Raw genomic sequence first — 10,764 nt, 5'->3', positions numbered from 1 at the left:
TCCCTCCTTCCTTCCCTCCCTCCTTCCTTCCCTCCTTCCCTCCTTCCTTCCTTCCCTCCTTCCTTCCCTCCTTCCCTCCTTCCTTCCTTCCCTCCCCTTTCTCTCTTTCTTTTTCTTCCCTGTCGGTATTAACATAATATAGAGTTAGGCTATTGATATTTTCTCTTCCTGAGAACAGATTCGCATGGACTACACGTCTGTCTTAGCAAGAAGAGGTCTGTATTTCTAATTTTCATCTTCTAACTCCTGAAACCTTTGGGTATGCATTTTCAAGAGTTTCAAGTGTGATTTCAGGATAGATCAACATCACATTTTATCATTACTGAGCCAATAATGGCACAGTAGGTGTATTAACTGTGTCCTAGATATGTACGATAAAATAAATGAAAGTTTGTTTGCCCGATTGTGAACTTTAGCTTTTTAATGTTAGAATTTCTTTTGTAGCAACTAACACAGAAATGGCCATGCTCATGTAACTTAAAAAGACAGGGGACTGATGTCTGAAGTTAGAATTCAACAACAGTGATTTGCGATCCTCCAGAGTAATAACCAGAATGACAGTTCTCCCTCAAACAATACCGAAATTCCCTGGGCTCTCAGGAGAATTTTACGTGTGTGTACCATCAGTAGTCTTTCAGGAGTGCAGAAGAAGAGGGAAGCTGAGGTTCATTTACCTTATAGGAAAGCAGATCTTTTAACTGCCTTTAGAAAGATAAAGCATACTGAGGCAGTTCAGACTGAGGTTTTCTTAAAGCTGAAAGGTTAACATAAATCTCCATTCTATATTATGATGAAAACATTTGAACACTCTTGGGAACTGGAATAGTTTTGCACTGCTAAAAACTGAACTTTTGAAAATTTGTATGTTGGATAGTTCAAGATACCTCTACTTTTAATAAAATATAACACTTATTAATGGATTTCAAGTCAGTTTTTCAATTTCCCTAGTAATTTAAAGCTTAATTATGCTGCATTCTATACCTCAGTGTCTGTCCTCAGCTGATTTTTCTTAAATCACTGTCCCTTCAATTTTACAGTTCAGTTCAATTCTCAGGACTCTCATTTGCATAGAGTGACAGATTAATATTGGATGGCTAAAATGATTACTGCTCTTAGTGCCTACTGCAGTGATGAAGATTGATTCTTCATAGTATGAGGAAATGTGGCTCATGAAATAACTCCTGACTCACTGCAGTTTTCAGTCTATTGTATTATTGTTAAACGCAACTGGTAAAATGGTAATCCAATTTTAATTCATCATGTCTGAAACTAAGAGTTGCATGTCTTGGAGAGCTTTGGAGAATAAAATTGTAGGCAACAGTTTAGAAATTTTCTATTTGTAGGAAAAAGGTGATTATTCTGGTTGGAGAATTGGTATCTTTCAGCTCAATCATTAATTGTTGGCACTGCAAAACTATGCAGTGTTGTTTGAAAACTGCCACAACAAGGAAACTTGCTTTTTTGCCTCTATGCAGTATCTCTGTACACCTTATCCATCTGCAGAACTTTGCACCCCATTGCCTTAGTAGGTTTACAGGTATATCATTAAGGATAATCATTTCAGATGTAGCTTCTTGCAAATTTTGTCTGAAGACAAAACAGAATTAAAAATCTGTAGGTAGGCTATGGTTCTTCTGGGAAATTGTCAGTTGGTATGATACACTGAAATTACATGGAAGCCATAAGATTTGGTATTTACTTACCCATTTTGAGTTCAGAGTTTTCAAAGTCGTTTCAGTCTTGACATGTGATTGAAAAACATGGGTCCTCCATTTAAGATCACTATTCATTTCTCTTTCTCTGCCTTTCTGTTCAAATATTGAAAAGGGGTTAGAAAAAAAAATATGATGAATATGTTTTTCTCTTGTGCATCATGGTAATTTCTCTATATTTCTCTCTGAATTAACTTTAATTTAATCTCCTGTTTTTCCTTTCTATCCTGTTTCTCTGATTTCTGCCCTCTTATTGTTTCTTTCCACCCTTAAAATTTTCTTAAGGTTTCCCTTCCTTCTGCTATGAAGGAGCTGTGAGATAACACAAGAGATCATGTTTTGGTTATACTACACAGAACAAATAGGTGTAGCTCCCCTAAGGGAAATCAAGATAAGGTGTTAGCCTACTCACATTTGGAAGTGATCACTGCACAAGACAGAAGCTATCTGATGACTGTTTTTGCTCCTCTTTGAATGGCGTTTTGTCTGTGGAAGACTTTCCTCTTCATGAAAAGCACCATAACAGTCACTCTGCGGTCAGTGGTCTCAGTAGAAACCATGCACTGTTTGGAGATGAGGTTAGCCTCTCTAAATAAAAGATGGTGACTTCAGGAGCGGAAGCTGAGATGCTGGTATGGCATTTCATCCTCTGGTACACAGTTCCTAGCCAAAGACTTTTCCCTTCAGGAATTTGAGTATGGCATTTTTTATGAGCAATAATTTCCTAAATTATTTTTATTCCACAAGCATTATGAAAGTATTGTTGCTATATTTATACACTGCACAGTTTTCAGTATAGTGTTTTTCCATTTATCTGTAATCTTAATCTAATAAGACATTCACAAGCTGCCTGGAAAATTGATTTTTCTCCCCCATGGGAATTTCTATAGCACAAATCACCATCTGATAATTGCCTATTGTAAAAAACAATTTTCATCACAGGAAAAGAAAACAGTATAGAAGAATAGAAGATCCTATTCTACTCTCTTTCTTACTGTTTTTCTGTTTTTACCAATTTGGGGACAGCATTACACTCTGAAAAGGGATTTTTTTTTCCTTTATAATATCACATATTCCAGACTGTAGAAGTGATCCTTAGAATTAAAAAGGAGACAGTGTTCATAGATGAAAATAGAATTCTCCTTGGAAAATTGCATTTTTCATTTCCTTTTTAAAACTAAATCTTTCATTTATCCAAGTTCAAAATGACAAATGAGCCAAGGGGAAAAAAATACCCTAAACTCCAACCCCTCGTTAAAACAAGAAATTAAAAAAAAAATAAAAAAAAATCACACCATTTCTAATGAAACTTCAAACTCTTATAAAAAAGCAGGCCAAATTCTCTTGAAGTTATTTTTTAAAAATAAAGTAATTCCATATGAAAGTAGAGCTTTTATGCAAAATATTTTCTTTATCAAGCACATATAATTTTAAAAATGAGAGTGATCTGAGCTTTTTATCCAAATAATGGAACCATAAAATCGATGTAGATTTTATATTTTATTATATTTATATATAGTGTAGACACATGGTCAGATGGCTTTTCAATCCCTATCTACCTAACTAATCTAAGCAATATGTAATTTTTATGAGTGACATATTGAAAGATGGAATGTAATTTGAAATTAAAACAGATACTTAGTAAAAAGAGCAATATTCTCACTAGATAGATATCATCTCTCTGTTCTCAGTTCATTCAATTTAACATATTTCTATATGAGCTGTAAGATAACATGACTAATACAAATGAAAAGGAGGACTGCCAAAAGTCAAATTGCCTCACTGGAAGCTTCTTAGCAAAATGACAACATCCAGTTCTAGATAATTAAATCTTATTTTGTGGAAATGCCACTGAATGATGTTAATTTGCCTTTAGGTAGTGCTGTTTTAGTTGAACACAGTAACAGAAATTTATCTGGACACTTTTAGTTTGTCTTAAAAATGGTTTAATATTGTTTAATAAACAAGAAAAGCTTAAGCTAGGAGAGGACAACACCATACTCTTACAGAGGGAAATTGCGAAAGCAAATAATTGTAGCATATAGGAGGAAATCCCGTAGTTAATATCCCTATCATTGAACAGTAGTTTTGATCCAGATTCTTTAGATTTTATAACTATTTCAATGATCCAGAAAAATTTCACCACCATTGAAACCTGAAAAATTAAATCTTTTTGCTATAATAGACTGGAAGTAACCATCTGCTCCAGTATTTTTAGATTAGCAAATTTTTGGGGTCCAAACCTTAAAGAGCTTAGGACAAAGGGGCAGAAGGGTCACAAGGTGAAGTCTCCTGGTTTTACAGACAACCTGGAGCTCAGCTTCCTCATAATTTAGTAATATCTGCCTCAAAGTTGGATTTATGTTAATCTTTATGGGTCCCTTCCAATTCTGTGGATATTCTATAATTCTATGAAAATAAGTTCAGATGCTTTTTCCCCCCAAAAAACTTGTTGGACATTTGTTGATTCAAATCTCTCTACGACTTTCAAGCCTGGATGTGCTCATGTTGAGCTTTTTCTGTTTTGTTTGGGTGTCAGTGTTGTCCTTTGTTTTGAATGAGTCTTTCTTTACTTGTTATTTATTCTCCCTAGTGTGTTTAAAGATAGCATCTGCCTTCTGGTATTTCGTGAACTGAACAGTCCAAATTCTAGACCCAGTCTCTATCATTCTACCATACTACTGCATACACGTCCAGTCTAAGGTCATGTCTTGAGCACAGGTGATCTGTCTTGAAACACAAGTTATTTTGTTTTGAGACATTATAATTACTTGTCACGGATGGATGCCTGCAGGAAGCTTGGTATAAGAAATGGCTTGTTCTTTAATTCCTTCAGTGAAAGTTACAGCTTGAGAGCAAGAATGGGGTTTCCTTTTCTCGTGTGGACAGAAATGGCTCTTGGTTTCTCTGGTACTTTAAATCTTGTAGTATCAAGTAAGTGAAGGTCTGATCTTCTAATTAGAGCTTTTCTGTCTTTGATTTTCCATAGTTTCCTCTTTAATTTAATTTAATGCTAAAAATTTAGTTTAGTCACACTGCATCTTGCATCTCTTACAGGATGTGGAATGTTCCAGTATCTTTCTTGGGGACTTTTCAATTATAAAAATACTGTTTTGGATCATCATAATGATTTTTTTTTTTTTCTCTTCTCTGAAGTGCTTGACTCTTTTGAATAGCAGGAGGAGATCTGAATTTGTTATCTTCAGGGATAACTCTTAAATGTCTTTTACATTATTAATAATTTAATATGATATCTTTGAACTTGTAATTTTTGTTATGAAGAAACAGTTTTCACAGTTTTGACATGGTGGCCTCTTGTTGCCTGCAGATGCTACAGTCTGAATTCATAACAGCACTCAAACACAGCCTTAAGTAAAGCATGTGAGTGCATTCATTGTATTTGTCTAGACAGCCCTTTGAAAGATGCCTCAAGGCTGCCCACAAAAACAGTCTCACTGACCTTAAGAACAAGAAACCCTTGGGTATAACCTCAGAGCACATGTGCCCAAGAGCAGTGTTAGTATGTGGCACAGTGTGCCCAGTGTGGCTATTTGCAGATAGCTATTTGTTTGCAATGTGCTCATGAGGTCATGATGTGACTGGACTGTGGGTGCATCTCTGGGCTTACAGTGGTCCCGGTGGCATCTGAGACTCCTCTTCTAAGGGATGTGCAAACAAAGCTGAAGTGCTGATTTCAGCTGGGGGAGCCAATTCTTTAAGAGTAGACTTAAGAGATTTAAATGTAGACACAGGACTCAGAGTGGAGAGTACTGTGGGCTTTAAGAAGCTCTTTTATTTTTAATTTATGATAAAGGTGGTAATTTTTATTATCCATCAGCATAATAACAACACTGACACCACTAAGAAGACTCTTCTGCATCATTATAGGTTATTGTAAATACTAAAAAATCCACACATGCTATATATATATAACTAGGTCTTTTCAGTGGTTTGGTTATACCCCATTTGATTTGTTACTTTTCCAGTCAAATGCATCACTTACTTTATGGCTGATCACAATTTCTTTCTGTTTTCTGGCATTGGATATCTTTTTCATAAGATTCATATGATTCATGGATTACAGGTTTTTCTGTTGAAATGCAGTATGTCTACAGAGGCAGTTGCGACTGCCACCATGCCTGTGACTTAATCTACATTAAAAAAAATCCACACCACTACCACCAACAAAAATAACACAAGAATCAATGATTTGGAAGAAATTCTTACCTGATGTTTGTGTAGGATGGCCATCTGTCTGGCAAACCCCAATGAGGAACTCAGATACATTTGAGAAGAGCCAGACAACCTTCTGACACCTGTTTCTCCAGCGACTGTTGTGTTTTATTCTGCCTTTTTATTTTCTTATCAGGTGCTGATGAGACTGGTGCTTTTGTTGTTTTTGTTGTTTTATCTGCATTCAGGAGATTTTGATTCTAAGTCCCAGCACTCTTGATAATGTTAGATAATTCTGACCAAATCACTCTTTCTCTTTCTGGGTCTAAATTTTGGAGGTTCTCACTTACAGTTCATATTTCAGAAAGTACTTCTGAAAATGGGCATGAGTGCAGCCACAGAAATGGAAAAATACCCAATATCCTTAGTCAGTTTTGGGAATTTAGAATTTCTGAAAAACACTGAGACAAACTGTGTTTTAATGCCAAGTCCCATGTCGTACTTGAGGATCATTCCAGATATATTAGTGATTGTCCATGTAAATGGATTCCAAGATGCAGGACAAGCTGAAATGTCAAAGTGATACTTCCTAAAGACACTCCTTTTACCTCTTAGAAATGAAATATCTTCATATATAACCAACTATTGACAGAGCAACCATTTTGAGCACACAGTAAAATATAAGTACCTTTGCCTCTCTCCTCTGAGTCTGTTTGTATGGTTATTGAGATCCTATTCACAAACTGTCCTCAGTTTCTGTGAGTGGATTTTTGAGCAATAAAGAACAAACACTCCATTTCTTTGTGTGTGTAAGTTTAGGGGCACTTCTATTAATTTAAAAGCTTATAAAAGTATTCAAGAAGGCATTATCTACCCTTAGGAATATCTTGTTTACTTTGTTGTCTTCCATATTACCTACATTATAGAAAGTGTTTGATCCCCATGAACCTTAACACAGTTACCATTCCAGTTTTAATTCTGAGGATATCTTCAAGGACATTCAGATGAAATTAGCAAAAGATGTCTTCTGCAGATATAGTGTATGTTCTTTTGTGTGTACAGCACATTGCACTACACTGTGCTTCTTTCCTGGAGTAGCAGCCTAGATAAACCAAATAAATGCAACCTTCTGTAGATGAATGGTATATCCTGCAACTAAAGGTTAAGGTGTCATCTAAAGATTTATCCTTCCTAATGGATTCATTGGGTTGCTGTGATAGGCTTATTATTTACTACCTTTCATATATCACAGATTGTGTCCTCAAAATGGTGTTTGGGGATTTATGACATTGAACAGGGTGAATTACATGTGAAATTATCAACCATCCTGTTTGACATTTAGTCAGTGTTGACAAGAACTGGGCATTTAGCTAGTAGCACAATCTTCCAATAAGGTTGTTTAATTTCAAGGCTGTTGTTAATCAAATGTTTCTGGAGAAAATCTGTAAAGTATGCTGTTAATCACATTGACTGTTGAGCTGTGGCCAGCCAGATGTTGATGGTGTCTGTTGTAGCTGTCATACTCCCTGCAGAGTCACAATTTGGAGATGAGTGGCACACAACAAAATGGTGACACAGAGGTGGGAAAAAAAAAAGACAATACTGTATTAATCAACTAGTTTGAGATTTTGGAAAACTATGTTTGTATGGGTGTGTCAGCATGTGTCAATGCTTTGCAAAGCACATGCATATGTGCAAGACATTGTCCTTATTCTGAGTCTGCTGTTTTCCATCATGTCATGTTGCTTCTATGTGGATAAGGCTCCAGGAATGCCTGCTGTACTTTTGAAAAGAGCAAATGGCCTCTTTAGGCTTCATTATTGCTGCAACTCTGTACACACTTACAGAACTAAGGAGGTCTCCTGGCACATGCACTTTTCAAAGTATATTACTATCTGGAAACATTCCATTAAAGATTTCCTTCCTGCAGTTCCTGCCTTTCTTATTTGAGAGGTCTTGGTTGATACAGCTTATGATTTTTTTTTTCATTTATTTATTTATTTTTTATTGGCCAGTTTGGCTTCAAATGGCGCTTTGTGGGTTATGTCTACACTGTTGGATGTTTCTCTATGGCCTGCTGTCTTGTCTCCAGAGGAGAAAAAATATATCTGTTTGCTCAGAAGGTACTGTCTAACCATTTGATCACCTTCTTCTGAGCCTCTGATGCCACTGACACAGGCCTAAATCTGCCATTATTGCAGCCACACAAGAAAAGAAGTCACAGCGGGCAAATGTGTCCTTGTCTGTACCTGTATTGTCAAGCCAGATAGAAGAATTGCTGCTGCTGTGAGGAAATTTGGTTTTAATCTAAGTGACTGCTATTGTTGGCTTGTCTGGAACACCTGTTGAATACGGGTTCAAATGGAAGCCACTCATTTCATAAGTCTGTATACCCAAACACCATGAAAGGTCTAACACAATCCAGGGAAGCCATAAGGGGATTTTCAGCAATTAGATACCTGTAAATCTAGGCAACACGGGAGGCAGCAGCAGCTTTTTGCATTGTTTGAACATATGATCAATCAAGCGAAACCAAATTGAGGATATGTAAAGAATTTGGTTATTGCCAAATTGTATTCAAGGACAGAGAGGATGCCCCCTTCAAACTGACAAGCCCTTGGGCATATTCTTTTCACTTGGAAGTTGAAAATGCTGATCAGAATCTTTCCTAGGGAGTTATCTAGCCCTTGTGTTCAGTAAGAAAAAAAAGTTATTGCTTCAACTCAGGTATTCTATCCTTAAATTTAAGCTCCCAGGCCTCTCCTCTCACAACATAAGAATTACAGTCGTGGATATTGCATGACAATTTATGCACAATATCTAATGCATTCTCAGTTTTATGAAATATGAATAATATTAGAGACACTTTGACTTGTAGTTTAGATTTACACCTGCTTTTTTAAGGTGGAAATGAGGGACATTTCCAATTCTCATTAGTGACAGCGGAAGAGATAAATGAATACAATGAATAAAATTCCATAGAAGTGGGAAGGAGAAAAATATATTGTATAGTTGGATTATTGAAAAACATACATGTTTTAAACATTTCTGGAGTGTTTTATTATTATTTTTTTTTCCTTTTTTTTTTCTTTTTTTCTTTTTTTCTTTTCCCTTGGCATGGAAGGCTGGAACACTACTGAGAGGACATGGTTTTGAAGAACATTTCTCTTTTAAGGCTTATTATGAAAATTAAAGCATTCAGCATAACAAAAATGATTTGATGCATGTGAAACTTCTGTTATGATTTAACTCACATTGCCTGTTTTTGTTTTGTGACATACAGGACAGTTTTCCAGCTCGTTTTGGAGGAATACATTTCGTCAATCAGCCGTGGTATATCCATGCCCTGTACACAGTTATACGTCCCTTTTTAAAGGAGAAGACACGAAAAAGGGTATTCTTCTGTTTAATTTTCCATTACCTGGCAATTGTAGTAAGCAGGTGTATCATACCGTAAATAAAGTAGATATGCACAATATCCCAGCTTGTTATCAGTGGAAAGTGTTTAAATGCATCTTCATTGTAAAGAGCATCTTTACCCATTTTAGAGACAAACACACATTTATCCTTCAAAGACACAGTCAAGCTGTGTACTTAAATGTATTTCTACACACAAGCATATGTTTTCTCCTGGGTTATATAAAAATACTGTCAACATTGCAATTTCTATAAGAAAGTCATTGCAATAAAAACTTAAAATTCATGTTTTTCTTTTATGACAGAGTTAGTGAGTACTAAGTCCTTTTGTAGTGATTTCCTTGACATTAGCATGAACTAAAAACCACAGCTGGAACATAGGAGCTTATACATAGTGACTTGAATGAAAGGCAATAAAAGGAAATATGTGTGCATGCATGAGCACGAGCAGTCTTTAAGATGTTGCTTAATTTGCAGCATTTGCATCAGTGCAATTAAATTTGAGGTTGGTGGTGATAATACATATAAAGTTATTATTTCAGTAACAGGAAATTTGTCATCCAGGAAAACACAATCAACATTGCATAAAAAGCCACTACAAAGAATATGATCTTTTTTTTTCTTATTATTTGTTTATGGGGTCAGCTCTCTAAGGAACTCTATTTTCTCTCCTCAAACACAGACTTCAAGGCCACGATAATCCTTGGTGTTTAGCTGTTTTTTTTTTGCTGACAGATTATGCTTGAGAGGACTCTGGCATTTTGAACTATAGATCACAAAAGCTTTTATGTAATATCTGTTATAAATATGCAAATGAATACTCATTCTGCAGGATTCAGTTGCACTCCACTGACTACAGATTCAACAAAGAACATTTAAGTGCCAGATATGTTTGAGGCCTATTTAAGTCAAGCACTGCATATGCATAACCAGGGAGTAAAGTAAAGCTCCTGTGTATGTTACAAGATTAAAAGTGAGAAGGCAGTTGAATGTGAATACTTATCAGTTAGGTATCTACATTTTTATTAAGATGCCCAAATCTGTATCTTATCTTTATAAAAAAGCTAACTTTCTACAACTGTTTTGTCAATTCTAAATCAGGTCATTAAATATTTATTTGGAGTTCAAAATTTATTTTCAAAATATGAAAGCTATGACCACCACTTAAAACTTAAAAGCAGCTTAAAAGAAAGAAGAGAGAAAGGAAGAAAGAGAGAAAGAGAGAGAGAGGAAGAAAAAAAGAAAGAGAGAGAAAAAGAGAGAGAAAACGAACGAACGAACAAAAAGAAAGAAAGAAAAAGAAGGAAGGAAGGAAGGAAGGAAGGAAGGAAAGAAAGAGAAAGAAAGAAAGAAAGAAAGAAAGAAAGAAAGAAAGAAAGAAAGAAAGAAAGAAAGAAAGAAAGAAAGAAAGAAAGAAAGAAAGAAAGAAAGAAAGAAAGAAAGAAAGAAAGAAAGAAAGAAA

The 10,764-nt window shown here is 35.5% G+C and overlaps 1 protein-coding gene across 1 annotated transcript in view; it reads left to right on the top strand.

Moving 5' to 3' along the window:
• Positions 1–10,764, top strand: part of CLVS2 (clavesin 2) — a 61,447-nt gene that overhangs the window by 36,780 nt on the left and 13,903 nt on the right. The window contains exon 3 of the mRNA XM_035320637.1: positions 9,169–9,279. Within this exon, the coding sequence (XP_035176528.1) occupies positions 9,169–9,279 (111 nt within the window). The remainder of the gene's footprint in view (positions 1–9,168; positions 9,280–10,764) is intronic.

The sequence above is a fragment of the Oxyura jamaicensis genome, chromosome 3, assembly GCF_011077185.1.
Source record: "Oxyura jamaicensis isolate SHBP4307 breed ruddy duck chromosome 3, BPBGC_Ojam_1.0, whole genome shotgun sequence".
NCBI classification, from domain to species: Eukaryota; Metazoa; Chordata; class Aves; order Anseriformes; family Anatidae; genus Oxyura; species Oxyura jamaicensis.
The sequence above is the reverse complement of the archived record's forward strand: the minus strand, read 5'-3'. Positions and strand labels throughout refer to the sequence as shown.